The sequence below is a fragment of the Neolamprologus multifasciatus genome, chromosome 13 (assembly GCF_963576455.1).
Source record: "Neolamprologus multifasciatus chromosome 13, fNeoMul1.2, whole genome shotgun sequence".
Classification (NCBI taxonomy): domain Eukaryota; kingdom Metazoa; phylum Chordata; class Actinopteri; order Cichliformes; family Cichlidae; genus Neolamprologus; species Neolamprologus multifasciatus.
Window position 1 is genome coordinate 23,112,600 of NC_140451.1, and position 26,702 is coordinate 23,139,301.

General features: G+C 39.5%; 1 protein-coding gene across 4 annotated transcripts in view; it reads right to left on the reverse strand.

The window, feature by feature from the left end:
• ryr2b (ryanodine receptor 2b (cardiac)) overlaps positions 1-26,702 on the reverse strand; it is a 74,279-nt gene that overhangs the window by 29,505 nt on the left and 18,072 nt on the right. For 3 of the 4 annotated variants that reach the window (XM_085182604.1, XM_085182603.1, XM_085182601.1), the window contains 46 exons: positions 26,468-26,676; positions 26,163-26,355; positions 25,743-25,875; positions 25,511-25,625; positions 25,182-25,342; positions 24,825-24,984; positions 23,885-23,971; positions 23,459-23,685; positions 23,110-23,323; positions 22,392-23,006; positions 22,042-22,242; positions 21,782-21,893; positions 21,528-21,668; positions 19,657-19,933; positions 19,441-19,555; positions 19,107-19,239; positions 18,793-18,896; positions 18,393-18,528; positions 17,462-17,648; positions 17,126-17,234; positions 16,184-16,304; positions 15,842-16,011; positions 15,504-15,724; positions 14,752-14,842; positions 14,505-14,645; positions 13,355-13,518; positions 13,082-13,160; positions 12,843-12,932; positions 11,503-11,640; positions 11,329-11,406; positions 11,156-11,231; positions 10,900-11,023; positions 10,429-10,544; positions 6,444-6,520; positions 5,439-5,554; positions 5,187-5,236; positions 5,024-5,084; positions 4,375-4,622; positions 3,862-3,943; positions 3,421-3,551; positions 3,023-3,337; positions 2,679-2,916; positions 2,225-2,312; positions 2,025-2,111; positions 1,713-1,874; positions 1,530-1,592 (listed from right to left, as the gene is read on the reverse strand). In XM_085182604.1, coding sequence (XP_085038730.1) covers positions 1,530-1,592; positions 1,713-1,874; positions 2,025-2,111; positions 2,225-2,312; positions 2,679-2,916; positions 3,023-3,337; positions 3,421-3,551; positions 3,862-3,943; positions 4,375-4,622; positions 5,024-5,084; positions 5,187-5,236; positions 5,439-5,554; positions 6,444-6,520; positions 10,429-10,544; positions 10,900-11,023; positions 11,156-11,231; positions 11,329-11,406; positions 11,503-11,640; positions 12,843-12,932; positions 13,082-13,160; positions 13,355-13,518; positions 14,505-14,645; positions 14,752-14,842; positions 15,504-15,724; positions 15,842-16,011; positions 16,184-16,304; positions 17,126-17,234; positions 17,462-17,648; positions 18,393-18,528; positions 18,793-18,896; positions 19,107-19,239; positions 19,441-19,555; positions 19,657-19,933; positions 21,528-21,668; positions 21,782-21,893; positions 22,042-22,242; positions 22,392-23,006; positions 23,110-23,323; positions 23,459-23,685; positions 23,885-23,971; positions 24,825-24,984; positions 25,182-25,342; positions 25,511-25,625; positions 25,743-25,875; positions 26,163-26,355; positions 26,468-26,676 — 6,956 coding nt within the window. The remainder of the gene's footprint in view (positions 1-1,529; positions 1,593-1,712; positions 1,875-2,024; positions 2,112-2,224; positions 2,313-2,678; positions 2,917-3,022; positions 3,338-3,420; positions 3,552-3,861; positions 3,944-4,374; positions 4,623-5,023; positions 5,085-5,186; positions 5,237-5,438; positions 5,555-6,443; positions 6,521-10,428; positions 10,545-10,899; positions 11,024-11,155; positions 11,232-11,328; positions 11,407-11,502; positions 11,641-12,842; positions 12,933-13,081; positions 13,161-13,354; positions 13,519-14,504; positions 14,646-14,751; positions 14,843-15,503; positions 15,725-15,841; positions 16,012-16,183; positions 16,305-17,125; positions 17,235-17,461; positions 17,649-18,392; positions 18,529-18,792; positions 18,897-19,106; positions 19,240-19,440; positions 19,556-19,656; positions 19,934-21,527; positions 21,669-21,781; positions 21,894-22,041; positions 22,243-22,391; positions 23,007-23,109; positions 23,324-23,458; positions 23,686-23,884; positions 23,972-24,824; positions 24,985-25,181; positions 25,343-25,510; positions 25,626-25,742; positions 25,876-26,162; positions 26,356-26,467; positions 26,677-26,702) is intronic. The other variant, XM_085182602.1, reaches the window with a different exon arrangement.

The window sequence follows — 26,702 nt, forward strand, 5'->3', positions numbered from 1 at the left end:
GATAGATACTGACCACTGCAGACCGGAAACACCCCACAAAAGCTGCAGTTTTGGAGATGCTCATACCTAGTGATCTAACCATCACAATTCACTCCTTGTCAAACCTGCTCAAAGCCTTACACCTTCCCATTTTTCCTGCTTTTAACACAAATTTGAAAACAAAATAATATAGCCCACCCACAAACAGATGCCATGATGAAGAGATAATCAGTGTTATTCACTTCACCTGTCAGTGGTGACAGTGTTATGCCTGATTGGTGTATATCTGCTTATTGTTTTGTCTTGGCATCTGTCTAAAGCTTACTTCTGTTGGCCTGCTCATTCAGTGTTGGGAAGGTTACTTTTAAAATGTATTCCACTATAGATTACAGAATACATGGACCAAAATGTATTTTGTAACATATTCTGTTAAGTTACTCAATGAGAGTAATGTATTCTGAATACTTTGGAATACTTAATATATTGTCATGGTTTTTATAACTACATGAATGTACTATTGCTGTGTACTTTATTACTATTACTGAAGGCTACTTGCCATACCAATACCAACTAGATTTTTAAATCTAAATATAAAATGAGTAACAGTAGGGCAGACATTAGGTAAGACTGCACTTTTTACAGCGATCTCTTATAGAAAACTATTTCTGTATCAGTAGTCCATCCGTCCATCTATCCATTCACTTCCGTTAATCCTTTTCAGGGGCGCGGGGGGCGCTGGAGCCTATCCCAGCTGTGAGAGGCAGGGTACACCCTTAACAGGTCGCCAGTCTGTTGCAGGGCTAACACATAGACAGAGACAACCATTCGCGCTCACATTCACTCCCGCATTCACACCTATGGGCAATGTAGTGTTTCCAATTAACCTATCCCCACTGGGGACAGTGTATCAGTAATATGTTTTCTTTTTGTCTGTTAATAATCATGTGGAACTGCACACGATTATTTGCAGCTATCAGGTTGTTAACGCCATCAAGTCTAAAAACAGCATGTTAATGCGTGGAGATCCTGAAGGCTGCTGCTGGCACTGCTGGCTCTGGGTCCATTGTGTAAGTGACGCTACCAACATTAACACGACAGTTACATTACAGCCTCTTATCACGTGTTTTTTTGGGTTTCCAGCAATCAGAATCAGAAAAACTGTTTTAATCCCAGATGGAAATTGAGTTAAAAAAAAAAAAATTAATTAAAGTACGGGTCATACTCGAACCTGGGCCGGCTCATCCGGACTACATGCTCATCCAACTGAACTAAACCTGCGCATAGAGAGGGGATAGCCTAACATATGAAATGAAATGAACGCCTTGTATTCTATTTATTTCAACAAAGTAACTGTATTCTGATTATCACCTATTTAAACCGTAACTTTAACGGAGCAGTTACTCATATTTTGTATTTTAAATACGTAACGGGAGTACATGTATTCTGTTACTCTCCAACGCTGCATACATTTGAGCCTTTTCAAATTTTGTACCCAAAGATAGTTATCTAAGATTATGGTGCTAATCAGATAAATTAAAGCAACCACCCACCTGATTCTGAAGATGCACAACACAATTGAAAATATGATCTCGGATCTCATTCTCAGTGGTCTTCTGTGGAAAGCATGTAATTGCCCACATTAAGTATACTAAACAGTCCTGTAATGTGCACAAGCATGTAATGAAGGATGTGAAATGTGGAGGATTTTAGTATGGTCCACATTTCCAACTTACCTGAGAGAAGGCATTCTTAGCCACGATGATGAGACTGTGATCGCTTGGAAAACAAACCCTGAGTCCCACAGGGGTCAGCCTCTTCATTAAAGCCACAATGAGAGAGGTGTTGATGGAATAACAACCCCTCTTCCTCCTCATCTTCCTCTTCTCATTGTCAAGCTGAGTATCGGGATCATATGAAAACAGGATTTTTTTTTCTTTACACTTAGTGGCAGCTGCAATTCTTCTGTGATTTCTACATATATTTTGTAAAGAGATGTACATCAGCACACATGTAATGGATGAGGTCAAATTGTAAATATGACCAACCTTGAATGTTTTGTCATTATTGGTCAAGAAAGACAAGTTGTTGATTTCATTTTGAACAACATAATTCTGTTCCTCCCATTTGAAATTCTGTTGCAGAGAACATAAGCGAAGACACGTGACAGTTAATGGACAAAATATTCACTGAGACGGCATTGGCATGAGAAAAACAAATAAATAAAAACACTGTGTATCATTCTCACATGGGATTTGGCCCAGAATATAAAGACCTCTGCCACCATGCTGAACAGCTGCTCAGCCTCAGGGTTCAGGTCTTTCAGCCACCTGGCTCTGAGATAAATTTGAAAAAACACATTCACAACACAGAATTTGTAAAGCAAAAGCATATGCCTGAAATAATAACTAACATAACCTTCCAGTATCATCTCTCAGTTTTTTGCAGTTAAAAATTGACTGAACGACTGAATTCTTAACAACATTTGTTCTTTACCGTCTTTACAAAATAACAATGTGGTTCAAAAGGGAACTTCAGGGGCCATGAAATAATTAAAGTGGAGCTCAAGTCAATACAAAAAATATCAAAATAAGTTTCACGTTTCATTGAGTCTATGAATACTTTACATTACTTCTGTTACTTCTAACTTTAGAAAAAGAAGTATCTGCTCCTCCACATACAAGCACCTTTGAGTGTCTTACCGATGAGAATCCACAAATGGGATGAGGAGGGGAAAGAAGGCGTAGAGGTCTCGGACCAGCATAGCAAACTTTTCTTGTATCTGCAACTCCGCATCAGAGGTATCCCCGCCTTCTGCTTTCATCTGCTCCTCCTCTACCAACACACATTCTGTCCTCTTTCTCAGTTTCTCCATCAGTGGCAGGAAGTGGCTCTTTAACAGCTCAGGATGGGCTTTACATATGACTGGCTGAGAAAAAACTAAGAGATACAGTATAAATGACAGATGTTGGAAAATATGCATTATTGACTAATATGAAATAAGTATATCTAAACAACAAGCCACTGTTGTCCACCACACAAGTACCTGCCAGCTGTTTCATCCAGTCACCCTGGCTAGCACCCACATGATTGTGGATGATACGCAGGATGTTGCCAAGTAGGTCACTAGCATGCTTAGGAACGACAGAGGTACACACTGCCCTTTCTGGCTGGCCCTCAGGACCCAAGTTCCACCAGTGGGAAATGTAACTGCACAGCATGGGCAAAGTAACCTCTGCAACATGGATGTAGTGGGCCTGGTGAGCTCCAGCACCTGCCAGCTCCTCCACTTCCCTCAGCGCCTGTCCCAGAGAAGGTAGGAGGGGACACATGTCCTCCACCTGATCTGGCAATCCCTGTTCTAACAAAGATGGAAGGTTTTTAAGGTTCCCAAGAGACAGCGAATATCAATATAACAGGGTATGAAATGTGCCTGCATAATACCTTTTATCTGAGTAGCAGTCATCATATTGTAGATGGAGTAAGGGTTGTTTTGGTTTAGATCTGGCTCCAGGAAACACACGGGTAAAGCTCCTGTCAAGGCTGCCAGACAAGCACCTGCTGCTGACCTATGACTGGATAGAAAGAGTTGTGCATATCAGGATATAGGCATGGGTGAATAATCGACTAATTTTAAAGTACGATATAATATTACAAATCGGGATTGCTAACACAAGTTTGCTTGAAAGCTACTTTCTATGCATCTCAGGTTTAAACATCATCTTCTATCTGGTAGCCTTTAACATTTATAACACCCTGAATACCCTGATGTTGTAAAAACACTGTGTGGTTAATATAATAAATAACTTCGATCATGAATTATAGGTACATTACACAAAAATTATTTAAGATATCATCTTGGAGACATCTAAAATCAAGCATTACCCCTCCATGTAGATGCTGCTACTGATTCCAAGAGCGTAGAGGCTGTTTAAGATCCTGTAGCAGGATACCTGTATACCACCAGCTGAAAAAACAAGGTGATGCATAAGTTTTCTTTCACAAACAACCACTGAACCCACAGTTTCGAAAGCATTCAGTCACTGAGAGGTGGATTAGCTGCATGCTTGCTGATTCAGGTGATGAATGATTCGTGGAAGGTCGGGATATTATTGGGAGAAACAGTATGCTCCTGCTGCTTTGTGGCCATGACCGAGGCACTGGATGAGAGCTGGTTTCAAGCTGAAGGGAGGGTGTACCCAAGTGATTTCAGGGGTGTGGAAACCAGTTGTGCATCCAACACCTGAAAACGTATGTGTGTTTCTCGTCATGCTGAGATGATAACTAAATGTATCTTAACAAGTGACATCTGCATGTTTCTGCATGCATTTTAGGATGTAAATGAAATAATACAATAACATGGCATTCCTACTTAACCACTATAATGGTAGTTCTTACCCAGGAGATCTACTCCATGGTTCTGGTTTCCAAGATGAAGAAAGAGAGAAGTGAGTGTAGGGAGAAGGATGGAGGTTGTGTAGTTGAGAACCTTGGCTACTCCTCTTGCCAGCTGACTCCTACTCTGAGGCAGCGAAACTAAGCTCTCAGAAAGAGTTTCCACAGTGATCTCTAAATCAGATGCCGCCGCCTTAAAAAAGGAATGCAGAGATGTCTGAATAGACTCTGGTGCTGACTTCATTAAAGTCCTATAATGAAAAAGTGGGAAAATCAATTATTTGAGTTGAAAAATATTCTACATTATTTTGTTATAGTATTGCAAAGGAGAAATATCCACTGAAGGTTTCCTACTGTGACACTTCTGGCTGGGAGTTAAATCACTAAATCAGTTATCTATCAGCCAATCTATCCCTCAGACAAGTCTGAATGGCATCAACCTCTGCTGAGCCACAGTACTACTGTGCTTGCTTCACAGGCATTGTCCTCAGGGAGCAAAAGTGATATCAACCACAATTAGATAGCATCAATGCACCAGTGGCTCAATTACATCAGTCATCTCATCCTTAGACATGGTGGTGCAACGCTGATGCCACTGCAGGCAGAGCGAGAAGATCGATTTTGGCAGAGTGTGAAAGTGCCATCCAGTTACCTGGCATCAAGAGCCTGAGCCAAAACGTGGAGGGAGCTTGCAACTGATGAGGCTTCTCTTCCTGAAAAAACACATGCACACATTACATGTGAATTATGAGGATTAAAGCACAGATTAACACTTAATAAATAAATAAATGTTATAATGTCCACACTATCCTTACCAAAAACTGAGATCCTGTGTCTTACAAGAGCTGCAAGCTTACAAAAGAGGCTACGTGTAAACAGAAAACACAAGGAAAGTAATGAGAGAAGATGAATTGAAAATTGCAGGACACAAAATAAAAAGAGAGAATATTATAAAGCTTTTTTCTGAAAACATGCAAATATTTTTTAAATAAATAAAAATGCACAAAATAGCTGAGAAATGATCAGATAAGAGTATAAAAAACAAGAACGCAAACTTTGCTTTGTACCATGCAATCATCTCCTTTTCCTTTCTCGAGGCATGGCTTCTATTATCACTCAAGGAAGCAGACAGAAAATATAGATGGTGGCTTTTAACATACTGTTCCAAAAGAGGAAGGATAACCTGTTAAACAGAGAAAAGGTCAATAATCATTTCATAAACCAACATCTATAACCAACAAACCCCTTAAATATCCTCTAAGCAGTTTGTGCTTGATGAGATCACATGCACGGTTTGCCTGTTTGGACCTCTCCTCTCCTCATGAAACCACACAGTGACAAAACTTAATAGAAAATTGAAATAGAAACTTTATGTGGCTGCACAGTTACATCAAATATGTGTCTCTACTCTTGTTCAACACTAGATAAGTAAACATCCATGTGATCGGCCTAAAAGTCTGAACACCCTGTAATCATTACTAGAAGTTTCTTTAAAAAGAAGGAAAGAAAGCTTCCAGGGACTGAGCAAAGCCTTGTGCCTTTTTAACATGACTTTAACGACAGGCAGAGAAAGTATGATGAACTGGCAATTCACTGACAGATGAACAGCCAAACAGACACAGACTTGCATGGCTGTGTGAGAGTGGGCTGAGTGGGAGGTGAAAGAAGCAGAGATGTGAGGCATGGCTGCTCACAGTCTTGGCTGACAAGGTCTGACTCTGGAGGTCCCATCGATGAAAGACAAACTCTTTTCATTTGCTGCCTCCTTAGAGCCAGAGCAGTGTAGGAAGCCTTAATCAATGTCCTGATGGCAATTGACACGCCCACGTAGATTTCCAAAATGGTTAAATAAATTACACAGCCCAAAGGGTTTTACTTAAAGGGTTTGCCTATGGCAACCATCAAATAAAACTAATTAGATGGCATAAATGAAATAAGGAAAAAAAAGTTAATGAGACGAAATAAAATAGCACTGGCAGAATTAGATTGGAAGGGGGTTAAATCAATGTCAGAGATTTTATCAGATGCTAGACTTTGACTGTGTTTAAATATGCAGATTGGTTGATGCAAACCTTGTGAAGAAAAATGACTGGTTGCTCGTGTGGAGCTCTCTCTCCCTTAGACATCTGTCCTCTGGCTTGCATCACCTCTGATGAAAAAAAGACAAAGTGAAAAATGAAAGGTAAAACTGTCAAGATAATACAGATAAGTTAAAAAAAAAAAACAGAAGTGTTTCTATGTCACCTTCATGTAAGAAAGACAGGTTCACATACCCAAACTAGGCTGAACTATTCTGTGGTGGCTTGGTTTTCATAAGTACCTTTTTTCAACTTTAATAGTAGGAAATTAACTAGGCATATAATTCTTTTCTTTCTCAATTTTTTTGCCAGATTTTTCAAGTAACCTATATTTGAAAACAGCATAATTAAACCGGAAATCCTGTTTTTGGTGTGCCACCCCTATGAAAAAATCCCGGAGGCAACTCTGTATGTGAGGGCATAAAAAACAGTGAAATGTGGATTATTAAATATTAGGTCTCTCTCCTCCAAGTCTCTGTTAGTACATGACTTAATAATTGATCAACAAATTGATTTACTCTGCCTTACAGAAACCTGGTTGCAGCAGGATGATTATGTTAGTTTAAATGAATCAACACCCCCGAGTCATTCTAACTACCAGAAATCTCGAAGCACAGGTCGAGGGGGCGGTGTGGCAGCAATTTTTCACACCAGTCTATTAATTAATGATAGACCAAGACAGACTTTTAATTCATTTGAAAGCCTGATGCTTAGCATTGTCCACCCCAGCTGTGAAACTCAGAAACCAGTCTTACTTGTTATCATCTATCGTCCACCTGGGCCTTACACAGAGTTTCTGTCTGATTTCTCAGACTTTATATCTAATTTAGTTCTGAGCTCAGATAAAATAATTATTGTGGGTGACTTTAACATCCATGTAGATGCTAAAAATGACAGCCTCAACATGGCATTTAATCTGTTGTTAGACTCAATTGGTTTCTCTCAAAATGTAAAAGAACCCACCCACCACTTTAATCACACTCTAGATCTTGTTTTAACATATGGCATAGAAACTGAACATTTAACAGTGTTTCCTGAAAACCCTCTCCTGTCTGATCATTTCTTGATAACATTTACATTTACAATAATTGATTACGCAGCAGTGGAGAGTGGACTTTATCAAAGTAGATGTCTTTCTGAAAGCGCTGTAACTAAGTTTAAGAATATAATCCAGCCACTGTTATCATCGTCAATGCCCTGTACCAACACAGAGCAGAGCAGCTATCTGAACGCTACCCCAACAGAGGTCGATTATCTTGTTAATAATTTCACCTCCTCACTACGTACGACTCTGGATACTGTAGCTCCAGTGAAAACTAAGGTCTCTAATCAGAAGTACCTGACCCCGTGGTATAATTCTCAAACACGTACCCTAAAGCAGATGACTCGTAATCTGGAGAGGAAATGGCGTGTCACAAATTTAGAGGATCATCATTTAGCCTGGAGAAATAGTTTGTTGCTTTATAAGAAAGCCCTCCGCGAAGCCAGAACAGCTTACTACTCATCACTGATTGAAGAAAATAAGAACAACCCCAGGTTTCTCTTCAGCACTGTAGCCAGGCTGACAAAAAGTCAGAGCTCTGTTGAGCCAACCATCCCTTTAACGTTAACTAGTGATGACTTCATGAACTTCTTCACAAATAAAATTTTTATCATTAGAGAAAAAATTACCAATAATCATCCCACAGATGTAATATTATCTACAGCTACTCTTAGTTCCATTGATGTTAAGTTAGACTCTTTTTTTCCAATCGATCTTTCTGAGTTAACTTCAATAATTACTTCCTCCAAACCATCAACGTGTCTTTTAGACCCCATTCCTACAAAACTGCTCAAAGAAGTCCTGCCATTGATTAATTCTTCGATCTTATATATGATCAACCTATCTCTAATAATCGGCTATGTACCACAGGCCTTCAAGGTGGCTGCAGTTAAACCTTTACTCAAAAAGCCATCTCTAGACCCAGCAGTCTTAGCTAATTATAGGCCAATCTCCAACCTTCCTTTCATATCAAAAATCCTTGAAAGAGTAGTTGTCAAACAGCTAACAGATCATCTGCAGAGGAATGGTTTATTTGAAGAGTTTCAGTCAGGTTTCAGAGTTCATCACAGCACAGAAACAGCTTTATTGAAGGTTACAAATGATCTTCTTATGGCCTCTGACAGTGGACTCATCTCTGTGCTTGTCCTTCTTGACCTTAGTGCAGCATTCGATACTGTTGACCATAATATTCTATTAGAGCGATTAGAACATGCTGTAGGTATTACAGGTATTGCACTGCAGTGGTTTGTATCATATCTATCTAATAGACTCCAATTTGTGCATGTAAATGGAGAGTCCTCTTCACACACTGAGGTTAATTATGGAGTTCCACAGGGTTCGGTGCTAGGACCAATTCTGTTTACATTATACATGCTTCCCCTAGGCAGCATCATTAGAAGACATAGCATACATTTTCACTGCTATGCAGATGACACCCAGCTCTATCTGTCCATGAAGCCAGATAACACACACCAATTAGTTAAACTGCAGGAATGTCTTAAAGACATAAAGACTTGGATGGCCACTAACTTTCTGCTTCTTAACTCAGATAAAACTGAGGTCATTGTACTCGGCGCTGAAAAGCTTAGAAATATGGTATCTAACCAGATTCTTACTCTGGATGGCATTACCTTGGCCTCCAGTAACACTGTGAGGAACCTTGGAGTCATTTTTGACCAGGATATGTCCTTCAACGCACATATTAAACAAATATGTAAGACTGCGTTCTTCCATTTGCGCAACATCTCTAAAATTAGAAATATCCTGTCTCAGAGTGACGCTGAAAAACTAGTTCATGCATTTATTACTTCCAGGCTGGACTACTGCAATTCATTATTATCAGGATGTCCAAAAAACTCACTGAAAAGCCTTCAGTTAATCCAAAATGCTGCAGCAAGAGTACTGACAGGGACTAGAAGGAGAGAGCATATTTCTCCTGTTTTGGCTTCCCTTCATTGGCTTCCTGTTAAATCCAGAATTGAATTCAAAATCCTGCTCCTCACATACAAGGTCTTAAATAATCAGGCCCCATCTTATCTTAATGACCTTGTAGTACCATATCACCCTATTAGAGCACTTCGCTCCTGCTCTGCAGGCCTACTTGTTGTTCCTAGAGTATTTAAAAGTAGAATGGGAGGGAGAGCCTTCAGTTTTCAGGCCCCTCTTCTGTGGAACCAGCTTCCAGTTTGGATTCAGGAGACAGACACTATCTCTACTTTTAAGATTAGGCTTAAAACCTTCCTTTTTGCTAAAGCATATAGTTAGGGCTGGACCAGGTGACCCTGAATCCTCCCTTAGTTATGCTGCAATAGATGTAGGCTGCCGGGGGATTCCCATGATGCATTGAGTTTTTCCTTTCCAGTCACCTTTCTCACTCACTATGTATTAACAGACCTCTCTGTATTGAATCGTATCTGTTATTAATCTCTGTCTCTCTTCCACAGCATGTCTTTATCCTGTCTTCCTTCTCTCACCCCAACCGGTCGCAGCAGATGGCCGCCCCTCCCTGAGCCTGGTTCTGCCGGAGGTTTCTTCCTGTTAAAAGGGAGTTTTTCCTTCCCACTGTCGCCAAAGTGCTTGCTCATAGGGGGTCATATGATTGTTGGGCTTTTCTCTGTATCTATGAAGCGCCTTGAGGCGACATTTGTTGTGATTTGGCGCTATATAAATAAAATTGAATTGAATTGAATTGAATTAAAAAGAGTGGACCAAAATTGCTCCACAATGACACGAGAGACTGATAAAGTCATACCAGAAATGATGGCTTCCCGTTATTGTTGCCAAAAGTGGTTTGACAAGCTATTAAGTTATGAGGTGTAGTTATTTTTCACAGGACAGCATATAGTGCTGTGAAAACGTCTCTTTAACGTGTCGCTGTATTGCAAAAATCTTTTATATTCTTTTTTATCTTCTTTTTAATATACAACATTATCTTACCAAGCTTTAAAAGGTTCTCTTGGGCCTCCTCAGTGTGAGACAGGAGCCGCTGAAGCAGCGTGTATGCAAAGCAGTTGGCTATGGCTGGAAAGTCCATTTCCACTGACTTCCGATCTCTTTAGAACAAGAAATCAGATATGATTTATGAAACACCACTACTAAAAGCAAGACTGAACTTTAATCATAAACACTTAATAATACAGTATTTTTTTTATTTCAAGATTTTGATTGCAAAGATGCAAGTGTTGCAGCAGGATGACAAAGAGGTAATACATTTATCTTACACATTGAATTATTTCTGGTTGTGACCTGTACTGGAAATTATTACAAAGAAAAAAGGCTGTGGACTGACTGCTACAGTGCCTCTAATCAACGGTGAGGGAGAAATGCCACTGTGACATGAAAATGGAGCACCTCATTCACACTGAATTGCATCGCCCTAGTGTAATCATAAGCGTATTCTGTACTCACCTCCACACAGTGTAGCCATTGAGTTGAAGGAACCTGAGGACATCCTGAGCTCTTTCTCTGAATTTAGCCTTCTCTTTGGCACTCAAGGTATCATAAGGTACAAGCAGCGAATGGCTACCTCCTCCTGAGAATAGATATGAGTGAAATGCATAGCACTTTTATTAGCTGTTCAGCTCTTCCTAAAATGAAGGGGGATGAGATAAGAGTAAGAGAAAAGAGAGGAGATTAACTAGATATTATCAACACTTAATGCCACCTTTACTCTCAAGTTCTAATTTCTTCATCTTAGCACAGGCATTGTGATAGTTTTCAGCCAGCTGTTCAGCCATGGCCTGAGGATGATACAAAAAGAAGAGATAAGAAAGAAGAAAATTAACATAACTGAATAATATGTCAACTGCCAGTTCTAATATCTAATCTTTAACTTACACATTGGTCCCATGATAAGGTGATGCAGCTCATGTCCACAGGTTTGGGGCTGAAGGTTGATGCGCCTTCAAATGACAGCTAGGACAAAAAAAAACCCGTCTTATTAATGGAATAAAAAGTTATTTGTAAGCAACGCTGCTTTAACAAGACCAAGCAGAACATGAGCACATATACCTGTCCAGACTGAGAGACCCTTTGTGTACATGGATGCATGCTAAACACATCTCCTTCTTTGGTCCTTTCTATGTTCCAGCCAAATGCAAGCATAGTCTTTATTGTCTCTTTGATGGCCCAGCGGTACGCCTCCTTCTCCTGGAAAATCAGAAATATACAAAAGGTTTAATGCAAAACTAAAATAAGCAGGTATCAAGGGACAGCAGACTATTTAAATAGCTCAAGAACTTGTAACAGCCTGTCAATGAGTGCATATAGCCAGCCTCCAAGTACCAGGCATCACATGGATGTTATTTTCTGGGCTAAATCTTGTCTGCCTTTAGAAATGTGTCCCATAAAGTAAACAATGTGGATCTATTCTGCATTTCCACTCAATTTTCTATTGAGCAGTGGTCCTAAAAGATGTCCAAATTGTACTGCACATAGCTGTCAAGGTTAAAAATCAGATCAAATATGTTTGAAAAGTAAATGTTTAGTAGACTTGAAGATCACACTGTTCTGCAAAAATATTAACACTTTTAATGTGATTTATATACAGTACTGTATATGTAAATGAGATTTCTCACAAGATTATGACTCACTGTGTGTTGCACAATTTTAGCATTTTACAGTATGTACTAGGTTGTGCCAGCAGACGATGATGTCATGGATTGAGGATGGTTTAAATGTAACGGCAACAGCACATCAGTCAAGCAGAGTTTTATTTATTGTCCACACTGATTTATTAAAATAATATTTTCATTAATATGAGATTTTTAATAAATTGCATTATTTAAAGACTTAATTTTGCACCTCCACATATGATTGACATGTGCAGCACAAACATGTCTGGGCATGCATGGGCGTTTTCACACATGGCTGGACTTCTGTGTGCTGCGCTCCACGCAGGAGTGCAGCCGAGCTACCATATTTGATCAGAGGATATTTCACCTCAGCCCCACTGTGCACGGAGGGGCAGAGGTGAAGAGCATAGGAGCACGAGGTGAGGTATGTAAAGTTAAAAAAATTAAAGAGACAGTAAATGTTACGCCTTAATAATTCTAAAGGTGTTCAGCTGATATCCTGCCACTTATGTTCAATAATTACAGCTGGCTAAATCAGTCAATGTTCAAACATGTTTTCATGCTGGAAGTGAGGAATAAATTGTAGTCTCCTCTACATCAGGTAAGGGGGGAGGGGGTCACAGTATGTTTGGACTGTGAAGCAAATCACCCATCACTACTTGACATTTGGTATATATGCAATTGTCTCTGTACATCTAGGATATCACCACTTTCATTACTGAAGAGCACATGAAGAACATCCACACATGCCATAAAAACTGACTACTTCATCTGTACCTTTTCAGCAAGAGCCCTGTATGGCTTGAGGCGAGGGTGAACTTTGGTGTTCTCACATAGGTGCTCTCCATGAACCCAGCCACTGACAAACTGGCAGAGAAAACACACAGATTTACTAAACAAAAAACAAAGAATAAATCAGGGACTCAGTACAGAGAGATGTTTTGACAAGGCCACAGAGAAAAATATGTACAAAGGCATTCTTATGATGACAGTCACTCCAGACCAGGATATGATACCTTTTCCAGTGACCACTTTTCATGAGTATGCTCGGCATACTTGTTCACAACAAACTCCAGCCTCTCTGGCACTGACACACTAATGCAGAGACAGAAATAATACATTATTAAGCCTTGATTAAAACTGCACATTAATCTCTGCGAATCATAATATTAATATTCACAGAATACAACACTTGGTATGTTAAATTACAGGTTACACCTCTGATTAAGCAGGTCATTTTCACACGATTCTCTTTTCAATCATCCAAAAATATCCTTGGGGTATCTTACTTGGATGTATCTACAGGCTGGGGGTCAAAGTGTCCGTCTGTATCGATGGAGGTTATTTTCTCAATGTGCGACGAGCAGTTTTGTTCCATATGATCAGGAGGCAGGGCCATGGCCACTGCAGAGAGGCACTGCACACACAGACTCGATAACTGAAGTATCTGGGGCTTTAAAGTAGATAAAAAACAAAACAAATTAGACAAGAAGACAAGCTATCAAAAAGAGTAAAAACAATGATGCTGCGTGACATGCTCCTCACTCAGCATGTCATCTTATACTAGCGTCTTCCTTATTATTTTCATTGCCATTTAGGGGAACACTACATCAGGAGATCAGGTTATGGGAGGACAGCGAAGAACTAATTTTATATGAACTGCAATAATCGTATCAACCAAAAACCCACCTATATATTTCAGAGCCTGTATTTAGTTCATTCAATTAAAATTTAATAAGTTATGGATTTAGTTACTTGGGAAGTAAACATATGACTGCATACTCCTCCTGAAAAAGCATTTTCATATGCAAAGATTTGTCAGTGTCACATAACGCAAGCAATCAAAATCCCAACCAAGAAGTGCAATAAGCAGGGCAAGGGACATATTGTACACCCAAGCATGTACATTTGTACATATAAAAGCCTTTTGTTGTGTAATAATTTCAGCGAAAAACATCTTCATAGTTCTGTGCAGTGCTAATACTGTGCTCTGCTTCTGAGTCTGTTTGATGTCTGCTCCATGTGTGGGTGGTTTGACCTCATCAACTTATTTCTTTTGATGTTTTCCCGTTCTGCATCGTTCAGGTAAGTATCTAGCAGACATATTTTACGTACATTATGCTGTTCACATTTCCAAACAGTCACTTTAAGGGTGGGAGGTTTCATACCAGGAAATGAAAAATTAACACCTTATCTCAAGTGTGTTACATCTTCCCCGATGCAGGCTCTCATAGTACACTATAGAAGCACATGAGAAATGTATTTTGCCATTTTTCTTCGTAAGGAGGACAAGAAAAGATGAAGGATGCATCATGAGATGAATTAGTTTGAAGAAAACCTTTTTTCCCCATTTTATGCAATTATTTATGTGCTTAAGTACAAATTTAAAGTAATTATAAGCTCAAGTCAAGACTAACACACATAATCAGTTTAGTTTACCTTCTTGGCTAAGGCCTTGAACACCCCCCAGAACAACTTTGTAGACAGGTAGAGTTCTTCTTCAGATGCACAACCCTGCTCACCCTGCCTGCCAGACTGGGAGTAGTACTTCCACCTTTGCTCATAGTGACTGGTCAAGAGCTGATAGATGAAAGTCGTGATTAGTTAACAAAATTAATCATTTTAGCTCAGTGTACTAATATATTTTCATATTCAGTGTGTGGCAAGCCCAAATTTAATTATCCACCTTTAGAGGCATTTTGCTGTGGTCTGTCAGATGAAGTACATCAAAGACAAGCCGACGAAGGAGAGGCTGCATCATAGGTGGCTGGAGTTTACTGAGGACCAAGGGTTGCAGAATTAGTCACATAAACAGATTAATTCCACATCAGCCAACACAACAACCCTTCCCCTACACACACACATCCACACACTCACGCACAACGATATTTTGACTGATTAGTACATCTCAGAAGGATGACATAACTCAGAAAATGCCATTGGCAAAATGTTAATAAATCCAATAATTAACATCACACTCTTGTTCATTTAATATGGCAATTATCTGTATTTGGAAAATGAGAATTCTCAGTGATTCACTATATATAATGAGTGGGAATAAGCTGTATCTGGATTGGTTAATATTTTGCTGTTGCTATGTTTTTTCAAACAGCAGCCTGACACTGATGTCAGCGGATATAGGAAGGAAATGTTGGAATAATTCAGAAATTACGAGCCAAACATAGTGAAACCAGCTGTCAAACCATTTATTTCGGATATGTAGGTGAATCTAGTTTGGATCTGTTGCAAATAAACCTCAATGATCCAAAAACTGAAAAATGCAATATTGAATTATGTCACTCAAGGAAGGAACAACACTTCCTCTAAATATATCTCTTTCATTCAGAGAACCCAATCCATTTAATGCCATATTATATAGACTGCCACTTTCTTTCACCTTGTCCTCTGTTTTTCATTCATACCAGCTGGACACCCTACCTGCACAAAGCCAACAGACAGTCTTCTGTAGTGTCTCTCTGAGCCTTGGTCAAGCTAAGAGCCCTCGAGAGACGGTAGACTGCCTGAATGAGAGAATCAACCAGCAAGATGTGGTCCTCTAAATCGTGGAAAAGAACTGAATATTTGGTGAGAAGGGGAAGAACAGCAGTACACAAGTATCTATTGAGGGCCAGAGCCATATCAGTGGATCCTAGGTCAGCCTGCAAAGGGAAAAAAAGAGGTTTAACTTATGGGTGTGAAGTTTCCCCAGATTACATAAGGAGTGGTGGATGTTATACAGTTTAATGGAAAACAAAAATGAATATTTCTCAGCTTACAGTGTCAAGAGAGACAGCTGCCTGAAGGTCAGGCAGAAAGCCAACTTCTAGAAGGTGGAGAAGAAAACTCTGACTCTCAACGCCATAAACCCGATCCAGGAACAGCACCATGGCTGCTTTGTGGTCTGGGCAGAACACTGTAGATAGGTCAGGCTCAACCAATGCACCATCTGGAAAAGCAAGACAAGATTAGATCTGATGACCAAGGTCATATTAACATATTATGTACTTTACATCTACTGTGAAAACTGCTTTTAACCATGTAAAGCACTTTGTGCTACATTTTTTTTTGTATGAAAAGTGCTTTATAAATAAAGATTGATTGATTGATTGATATTCAACCTTTAGAGACTGAAGGGATTTGAAAGGAGATGCTGATGACTCCCTGAAGATCCTGAATAGGGATGAGAGACCTCAGAATGGCCCTGATACGGATTGCCTCTCCTTTGCCTCCTTGAATTAACTGGACAAAAAATAAAATAGTCATTCAAGGCATAATATCAACGACTTTCATAATACAAATTAATAAAATAACTGGTCATAAGTGTTACAAATTTCAGTGTCATTCAGTGAGTTACTTTGGATTTTATTTTTAAATTCAACTTTCAGTCAAAATTAACATGTATTTAATATAAAAAAAATAATTACTGGTGTTATTCACTGTCAATATATAAAAATACAGTTAAACTGACATTATTGCATTTAAATATCTTAATGTACTTTATCTAAAGAACATCAATGTGCCTTTGATGCACAAAAAGTCCCCTTCTTTTAATTCACCTGTGCTCTTTAGCGCTATAGCATCAAAGAGGGAAGAAAAGCATCATTTTAAATGATAAATGTTTTCAGACACTTTCAGTCAGGTAGACATGCTCAAAAACCCGATGGCTCGAGGATCTGATGCAATGTTCACCATTTCATTTATTCACCCTGTTACTCACCTACTCTATCATCAATATGAATAATAGGACCTGACCAGTAAATCTGCCTTTAATGGCTTATTGCAGTATACTGAATGTTGGCCAACAAGGGACAACAATCTCTATTAGAGTAAGTCCAAACTAGGTCTGAGAATATCTTTAAAACATTAAAAAAACCTGTAACCAAGTGTGGGTTACATAATAAATATTAGGCAAAATGCAATGCAGCATCTAAAATGCATACTTTTGTCTGAGGCTTATTCTTTTAACAGAAGTTTGCAGACTCTCTTCATTAGGCTTTATTGGTTGAGACACGAGTAGATATTGATGTGGAAAAGCTGATGATAGCTAAGGGAACACTTACATGCATCTCCGGAGCACAGCGACCGAGCAAGTCAATAAGAGCTGAGTAGAAGGTCATAATGGCGTGCCCCATGTGAATGACATCATCATCGCCGTCTTGGACAACATCTCTATTACAGGACACAATCATAACAATCAAAAGCCTGCAATGACCTGATATTATCTATCACGGATTATCAACATATATTACTGGTGGCCTCTACAGATAGAAGCTAATGTGTACAGATTCTTTTGTTGCTTATCACATTTACTTCCACTGATTCTGGATTTACAATATTTCTAAATCCAGTATAAATATTTTTTTTCGATTAAGTGACTGCATATATCTGATACTGACAGTGCTCTGTTGGAATGATAATTGGTACAAGGACCATCCATAGAAGGGTCTTCAGAGATCTTGATGGCTTCTTCCATGGCTGCTAAGAGACCATTTCCCCCATCACCTCGCAGCGCAGGGCCAAAACACTCAGGTCGACGAATCAACAGCCTCAACACCACATAAGCATTCTCCTCGACACTCTCGCCTGTGACCAATCAACACACAGCTTTGATTTTTATTCTTCAATATCTGCCACAACAATAAATATATTAACAAAGACTCTCACAAAGAAAACTGATCAATTTAAACAGCTAGAGGATAAAAATGTTATATATCTTCTGTAGAGTGATATAAAACAATATACTGCACAACTCAAGTGCTGCACAGAGACGAGGTGAAGCTGTAAATACTGAGGAGCACGTGGTACAGAGGGCCATTGCCATTTGGCTGAACTGTCAACAGCCTCAAGGGCAATTTGAACAGATGACTTTTGGGCACCGCTTCAGACTAAGGAAAATCAATAGCAGAGTGAATTACCTCTAGTGCAAATACTGCAGCTTAATTAGGAGCGTGACATGATTCAGCCTCTTGTTCCTTTTTAAATTTGCATTTTGCTCCTATCAACACTGTGTTTTAAGTTTCAGAAGCAATAAATGACCTGCATGCTCTGCAAATGAAATGTATATATTAAGAATTAAATGTATATTATACAGTATACTCTATTAGTATTAATTAAGCTTGCACTTTTTTAATGAAATTGGCAAGCTAAAACTTATCGTGTGACAGATCAAATACCATAATCGAGCCAACCAAATGTATGTAACGACTCACGTGTAACTTTGTTGCAAATATCAGGGTGACATTTTAGTCCATGTTCTTGATTCTATTTTTTCATATTTATTTGTATGAACAAATATACTAAAAATTAAAACTTAAATCTTTAATTTACCATTGCAGAAGACAACAAAACGTAGAAAATCCAGATAACGCTCGCCCTCCACAGGGTTCCACCCTATATCGCAATAACCTTTTGCCACTAGCATTGGACAGCTCTGGAGACCACAGCCAGCAAGGCACTGAACCACCTGGAAAAAAAGATTCATCAGCAAAAAGTACTTATTTGCTCAAGCTGAATCTTTCTTAACATTATAGCTTTCTTAGAAACTAAACTTTAATATTATAAATATATATATTATATTTAAGCTCCACTGTCTATATATACTGCTGCATTTCCCCTGCACCTTGAATCATATTTATTAATTATACATTATTATTGACATGAAGGAAGCCAGTATACTGTCTACAGAATGACTAATGGACTGTAAGATTTCTGGTCAATACAGAGTTACCTTCTCCAGGTCTGATTCCCTCAGTGCTAAGGCCAATTCATTATTATCCATAACTGAAGCTGCAGCCACATCCAGAGGAGTGGATCCACGCATGGACGCTGAAGCTTTGCAAATACAAAAAAAACATAAAACAACTGAAACATGGGCTCAAATTCTCCATTATGCCAGGCTATTAGTATAAGGGCAAAACACTATAATGTATATCGGTGTAGTTTACTTCTATATATTTTCAGTAAACTACCATCAAAAATGTTTCAAGTTTGGTCTTTACAAAAGACCAGTGAGATTATATAGCAGAGAAAACTGACATTTACCTAGCCCGACACTGCTGTTTTCCAATAAGTAGCTGAGGTGGTCAAACAAGGCTCCCTGATTGTGTCGGCTGATACGGCAAAAATAGCACAGGAATCGACAGCAGCTGGCAACCATCTTAGGGAAGGTAATCTCCTAGCAATAGTAAATTAAAACAAGCACACAGAGAAAGCAAACTGTAAAGGGGCAGACGCTGAGTGATTAGACTGAATCATGCAAATTAGCCACAAGAGAAATTAATTTGAACTCTAACCTTTAAACTAAAAATAAACTTCTAAACTTTGATTTCATGCATTTCCTCCACATTATTTCTATACATTTGAGCTATTTTCTCACCTTTATTTGCCCTTCTCCAAGAACATTGACCATCACCTCCATCACAGTCTCATGCATCGACAATGCCCTCATTAGGTTTGGATGTTGGTAGAAAACTTTATTATTCATGATATCTCTGTAGATGTTACCAAAAATGTAAGAAAACTTGTGGCACCACATGGTAATGGAAACTTGGACACTAATCAAAATTATACAAGAGCAACTAATTATTCCTACCCTAGTCGTGTGATCATCAACCTCTCTTCCTCTTTCCCCATGCGAACACTGAGGAGGGAGCGGATTTGGCCCAAGGAGGACAAGAGTGCCATGGTGTCCACCAGTGACGACTGCTTGATGGTATAAGCTTTGAATAAGGGTCTTTCCATTAGGCCCCTGAGGCCCTGATACTGGCGGTGCAGCAATGAGAAGATAGCACTGACTAGTTCAGGGTCCTCAATCTCACTTTCTTGAGCCCAGCGCACCATTGTTTCAGAGATCATCTTTTTGAGGGACTCTGAAAGAGTAACACCAGGTGAGAAGCAGAGATAAAAGGACAGGCTCAAAATCCTATTATCTGTGTTTAAATGACAAATTGATTAATGGATGTGTGTGAGAGAGCAAAACATTGGAAATTTAATTTATTAGGTAATAACAATTTTGTTATTATGTCACTTACAGTAAATATTGCATTGCCAGTGTTGGGGTACTGTGATATTTTTACTTTGTCATGTTTTGTCATGTTTTTACTTGAGTTCTAAAGATTCATCAGTTATATGCATAGTGGACAGACACGCTTGCACTGCAATCAGGGGACTTCAGTTCACGTGCAGGAGAGAAAAGCAGTGGCGCAGTCTACAACTTTTTTCATTTGTTGTGCACTAAAGGACAAAAACCTGTGGGTACAGTGCAAACTGTATCTCGGTTATAAACACCTGCTGATAACACAATTCTTTGCAAGCATCTGCAAAGATAACACAAAGCTAGAGCAGAACCCAGACTCATGTTTAGGCAGAGTGTAAACCAGCCTCAGCCAAACATCCAGAGCTTGATCTAAACAAAAGCAGCGATGAACGGTCAGCGTTGTAGAACTGTAGGCTTTATTTCTACCTGGGAATGTTTGTAACCAATTTAAAATCTGCTAAAACCAGACTGATCCCAGGGTTCAAGTTTTCACATCGTAGGGTCTCTTCCTGTCTCCCTGACTTAATTCCTTTGAGCCTGTTTACCTCCTGCTACCAATGGCTATTCTGTTACTGGGCAGCATTATGAATGAAGCAGTTTAATCTCTAAGATTGTGTGGTTGTGGTAATGGTTAAAGGCCTTGCTGATGCAGCTTATGTTAAATTACAAGCCAAATGGTCAAACTTATGAACCTTCCTTTTCTTTGATGTTTGACATTTTTGTAGAGACAAACCCTATTTGACGTAAACTTTGCTTTGAGACTTAACGTAGTCTAACATCAATCAATGACTCAATCAACAGCTTATAATTGTTTTTCGTGACTTTCTTCAGGTTAGTTTTTTTTTCTCTATTGTGTTTAAACTGGGTGGGCTATAGACCTAGAAAGTGCCTTTCTTGATGGCAAGCTACCCTTTCTATTTAATTCAACTAGAACTGACAACATTGTGGTAGAAAACACGATAGATATATCCAGATTGCTGTGATGATGATTATGAAGAGGTCTTATGAAGCTGGTTTTCAACTTTGCTATCAGCTATGTATTCATACTTAAACATCATAAACACTTGAGGTTTATATAGTTAAATGGTAATTATGTGACAAGGCCACAAACACACCACATTACAGGGTAAAACAGGTGTAATTTAAGTTATGTGTCAAATTACTTTCTCCAGGGAGCAACTGAGTAATAAGTTACTTATCACTTAGGTTATATGCAACACATTAATTCTATGCGTAATGACATCAACACTAGGCATGGCCTAATATAACATCTCCTTCACCAACATTATGTTTGCATGATTTGTTAGTAACCAAAAACATGCTGCGTGATCACAGGTGCAGCTAAATAAAATGACTTATAAAGGTGATAAAATGCAACAGGAGAGCAAAATGTGCAAAGTAAGAAAAAACAGAAAACTTGTATTCACTAGGGCTATGTGAAGAACACCCGTCTATATCCATTGATGACTTATTACGGCCAAAGACTCTCGCCACAAGACAGAGAAGTCGTTCTTTTATAGACATCTCTGCATCCTCTTCATCCTCTGAGGTGCTGACCAAATCAATGCCTGTAGAATGACAACAGCATAAAATGGGATTTCCTCAGTGCTTTCTTGAAGCTTTTTTATAATTCCCTAGCTCAATAAAAATTCAATCAGTCAAAGATAAGCTGTGCTCCAACCACAGTGTGTCTCGAGGAGGTGATGGAAGTCTTGAAGAAGCTCCTGGATTTCCACTGGACACGGAGAGTTCTCCTGCTGCCCATCTTCTCTGAAGGTCAGCAGCATATTGATCTGTAGTCAGGTGAGAGATTACAATATGTATAGACAATCAGCAAGTGTGTGTTACATGCTTTCTTCAGAGTTACAGCTACATTACATAAACCACTGCAAAACAAATGCTATAACTTTATCCTTTTAGTTAGTATTCATATCATGCAACCTGCTCCTGTGGCGGTAACCGGAACTCCTTTGTCTTGCGAGCAGTGAGGGCAGCAGACATGTTGAGTGCCTGCATAACCTGGTTGTAGCGAAACCGCTGGTTCTCCTGCAGCTGGCCAACAAAGCTGTCGGAGAATGTAATCACAGCTTCTACCCTGTGGCGAACCTGGCAGTCACACAGGTAGGATAGCAAGTGGCAGAGCTAGAAAAAGAAATAAAGCAGTCCTTCATGGCTAATTTTTTACATACTTAAAGGATTCAAACAACACAGCACATGAAGCTAATCCCCAGTGACCCACAGAGAAGAAAGAGCATTATCAAAAAAAACATTTTTTTTGCAGATTGGTTCACCTCAAGTTTGACAGCTTCTGGAAGCTTCATTTGAAGAAGTCCTTGTTTAACAGTGTAACTTTCTTCAGTGATCACTCCTTTCTGCTCTTCTTCATCATCACTAGTTTCTTCTTCCAACTTCTCTATGGGTGTTCCAGGCCTTGCAAATGCACATTGCTCCATGAGTCTAAGAATCTTCCCTAAGTCTTCATCCCTACACACCCCCATAACCAAGAGGCTGTAGAAAAGTCTTAATAAAGGAACAAGCAAAAGTTCGATATTGCCTCCTGCAGGATCCCTTACATCCTGACCCACAGCCCAAACTGCAGCAGTCAGCATCTCCACGGTAAGATTCTTTAAAACGTCCAGAGAGATTTCTGGGCTGTCTTTGCAGGCTATTTCCAGTGCACTAGCTCCTTCTATGCAATCGCTTCTGATAAAGCAAGGAGTTGAAAAATGCATCTGAGGTTTAAGGGATGTGCTACAATTAGCACTTGGTATTCTCTCTGGAGGTTGTCTATCCCCACCATTAATAGGACTGGGATAAAGGGTGATTTCTCTGGTTTGGTCAGTCATAGGAACTATGTATTCATGGTTCATCATAAGACAGGCTGTGGTGTAGCTGCTGAGGAAAACCTTGAGGACAAAAACAATAAAATGTATTCAGATATTCTCCAAAGACCAGGACGTACTTATTCTTTTGTCAGTTAATGTTATCTAACCTCCAGCAAGCAGTCACCTGAAAAAGCAGCTGATAAAATGCAGACCGGAGCAGGCCAGGGAGGTAGGGATCCTGAATAGCATAAAGAATCTGCGACTGGTCCACGTGACTGCAGAGGGAATGGCAAACTCTGGTGTTGCCAAGAGCACATAAAGAGCAGTAGAGCAGGAGGGTATTGTTGTGAAAGGTCAAGAGGTCATCAAGCTCCGACAGTTCCAAAATGTCAACACACCTACATGAATAGCATCAAAAAGCAAATGCAACTTCACTGTTATTAACCCTAAATCTAATTAAAGCTTTTGCACCAACAACATTTGGAACAAAATTTCTTTATTTTCTTTAAAAGATCAAATCCTGTCTCCTTAACCTGTTTTCATCAGGAATGTGAAGGATCATGGCTTGTAAGGGCTCACGGCATTGAATTCTCCAACCGTGACATTCATCTGGTCGATCAACCAACACTTTCAGTGCTCTGTCTGGTACTCTGGTCCATGAAGCAGGCCTCAGCCACTGGACCTGAACCCTAGGAGGACACTGAGGAGTGACATTCCTTGACTGGCTCCGAAGCAAACCTGAGGACAGTGGCATCACATTCTGGATTCGAGAAGAAGACAAATACAGGAAATTATGTCATACATGACACTTTTAGGATGGTATGAAAAACAAACTAAAATTCAGGCTAACATCTTGCATTATAATTTATTACTCTTCAAATCTGTCCACAAAATAAGCAAAACCTGCTTAAAAAAATAAAAAGTATCTTAGCCAGGTTTAATAATGAAAGTTGAATTACCTTGATGCGTCCCAGTTCAAACTGAAACATGTTTTTGGTGGTGGGTTTGACAAAAACAGCAGGAAAGAGCTTTGTATTTGCCTCCACCTGATTTGCAGGGAAACAGTTTATGGTCAGTTTAATAATGCTTGCCTGTTACTGACATTATAACATTAGCAGTCCCAAGTTCAGTCCCAAGTGTTACATACATAGTAGGGCTGTGCGATATGACCAAAATCTCATGTCCCGACAACGATATATATATCACAAAAATTTTACATTTTCTGTAAATTCTGTAAATCTCGGGCAACTCGATATGCGTGAAGTCTTTTTTTAGCTAGTCGTGTACCTGGAGTCAAGTGTTTTGACCAATGCATGAAACTATACATTTTTAGACATTTTCTTTGTGAGTATTTACACGGCGTGCTGCGGGGGAAAGCCTGTTCTAACGTTTGAGTCTAAGGTTTATTTTTTAGCACCTGACAGCTCTTTTTTGCTTCTCATCTGTAAACATTCTGCGTACTCTTTCACGTGATTCAGTTTATTTTGTAAAATCTCAACAGGATCTTCAGCTTTATTGTGAAAGGTTTATGTGGAAAATAAACAAGCAGACGGCGGAGCCATGCAATGGTTTTACCGTCATTGTTGCTAACGACAACGCATAAAAACAGTCGCTTGTCCGTCCGTAGTGTGCTTATTTTAATCATAAGAGAAAGAGAGAACTTTAAGAAATTACAGTGACCATCAAAATGATGAAAAAAATATTGCCGTAAACAGGTTATTTTGCGAAATCACGAAACAAACTATAGCGTAATATGAAATGATAGACGTTTTGATATCGTCATCCGATGTATATCGTTATATCGAACAGTATGCGACATAATGTATAAAACTTACATTTATTAAAGTAAAAAATACATTAAAAAAAAAAAAAAAAAACACAGTTTGTTGTGTGACCTACTTGATAGAAAGTGGCCATCTCCACTCCACTGGAGGTAAATGTAAGCAGACCAGTGGTTGTGTCAATCAAACAGCCAATTTCCAATCCTGTGCTTCTCCGACTCTGAGACAGGCCTGTTGCCTCTCCAGCACAAACCATATAGCAGTTAGACCGCTTTACGCTGTGTAGACAGAGGAGTACTGTCTGTTTAATGGAAATTTACAGCACACTGGAATATAACACCTCTGCAGTAAATATAGTAATTACAGCAGATGAAGGATAATTATGGAAAAAAAAACAACTCTATTCAGTAAAAATTCAAAATTCTTGATACAGTCACCTAAAATACTAAATAAAACTGTTTTGTTGTTCACCAACCTTTCCTGGACTTTGCCACTGTCATCTCCAAGGGTGACAGTCACAGTGTGGACATTGTCAGTGTTAAATGTCATGTCATGCTGATGAAAGTCAGAGGTCACCCAGCCTACCCACACATTGAATGGCTCCTGGCCTGGAAGAACCCGCACTGAGTAGTAATACTGAAACGGAAAGGTTAGTCGGTGTCACTGTTTGGTATTTGCATCTTGCATTCAACAGTTTTATTGCGGCAGGTAATTATATGTGCTGGCAAAGAAGTGAAGCACACTGCATTACAATTAGTTTTGTATTGTGCATTTTCACATGATGATGAGAAGATGAAGCCTTACTCTGGAGCTCTGGATAAGGTGATCATAGTTATCCTTGTCGACTACAACGTCTTCGAGGAGCCGTGCAGATGAGTTACTGCTGACTAAGCCTGGTTTGGTCTTCTTCAGCATAAACCTTACAGACAAAGAAACGCACATTAATTTCAGCAAAGCACAGTTATTGTGTTATTTTCCATTCAATTTTAAAGGACATGGGCCATACTTTCTTCATTTTCCTTTCTCTGCCACCTACCGCTGTTTCAGTCTTGATGTTTTGTCGTGACTATGATCTTTATGGTTGAGCTCATCTCTTGAACCAGCATAGCTGTGGGCTGACTTCATCAGCACCTCAAAGTCAGAGTCCACCTCCTCCTGCTCTTTCCTTTCTAAAAGGACAACAGGCATTAATTACAGCAGGGCCCCTGGGAGCTTAAGCAGGCTCATCAAGGTCATAATGGCAGAATATCAATAGCATAGACAGTGGATAATCTGGATAGCTGCAGCTATGCAAGTCACCCACACTAATAGTTTCTCCCAGTAGCCTAATAATAATAACAGATCTTGCATCAGGTCTAGAGATATTTGCTTGTTGAACAGAGCTTTAATGTGGTCCGATGTAACATTTTCTCAAAAGATTTCAAACTTGAACATACTGTATATAACATCAATAAACCTGAGCTTGGAGAGAGAGCACTGGAGGCCACAGGAAGCACCCCCCCTGGTGGGCTTCTGAGGACAGCAGCACATCCGACAGACATGCTGAGGCGATAATAGCCCATCTCACTTTCTCCACCATGGTGCGGTTGCATACACTGGGAGACCCTCAGGCTGGATAAGGAATCCGCTGAGCCACTGACTCTTGTAACCTTGAAAAAGATTTGAACAAGGTTTTCAGGATCTGTGTTAACTGATCACCGTTATTAGCAACCTTAGGTCATCAAGGTCTGTAGATGGGTGAAGGGAACCTTGTAAGTTTACCTGTAAATAGTGATCATCAGGTAGTATGGAGGTAAACTGAGGCTGTTTCCAACTCATCCACAGAGCTGGGTTTCTGGCCATGTTGATGGCAAAAGGTCTATACCCCTCCTGCAGGCCACACACAGTAAAGTATTGCAAAGAGCCTACTTGGCGTCCCAGATTCAGCCTCCCCACCTGGTTCACCCCAACACTAACCACAGGTAATAGGCCTGGAAGACACAGGAAGTGGCAATAT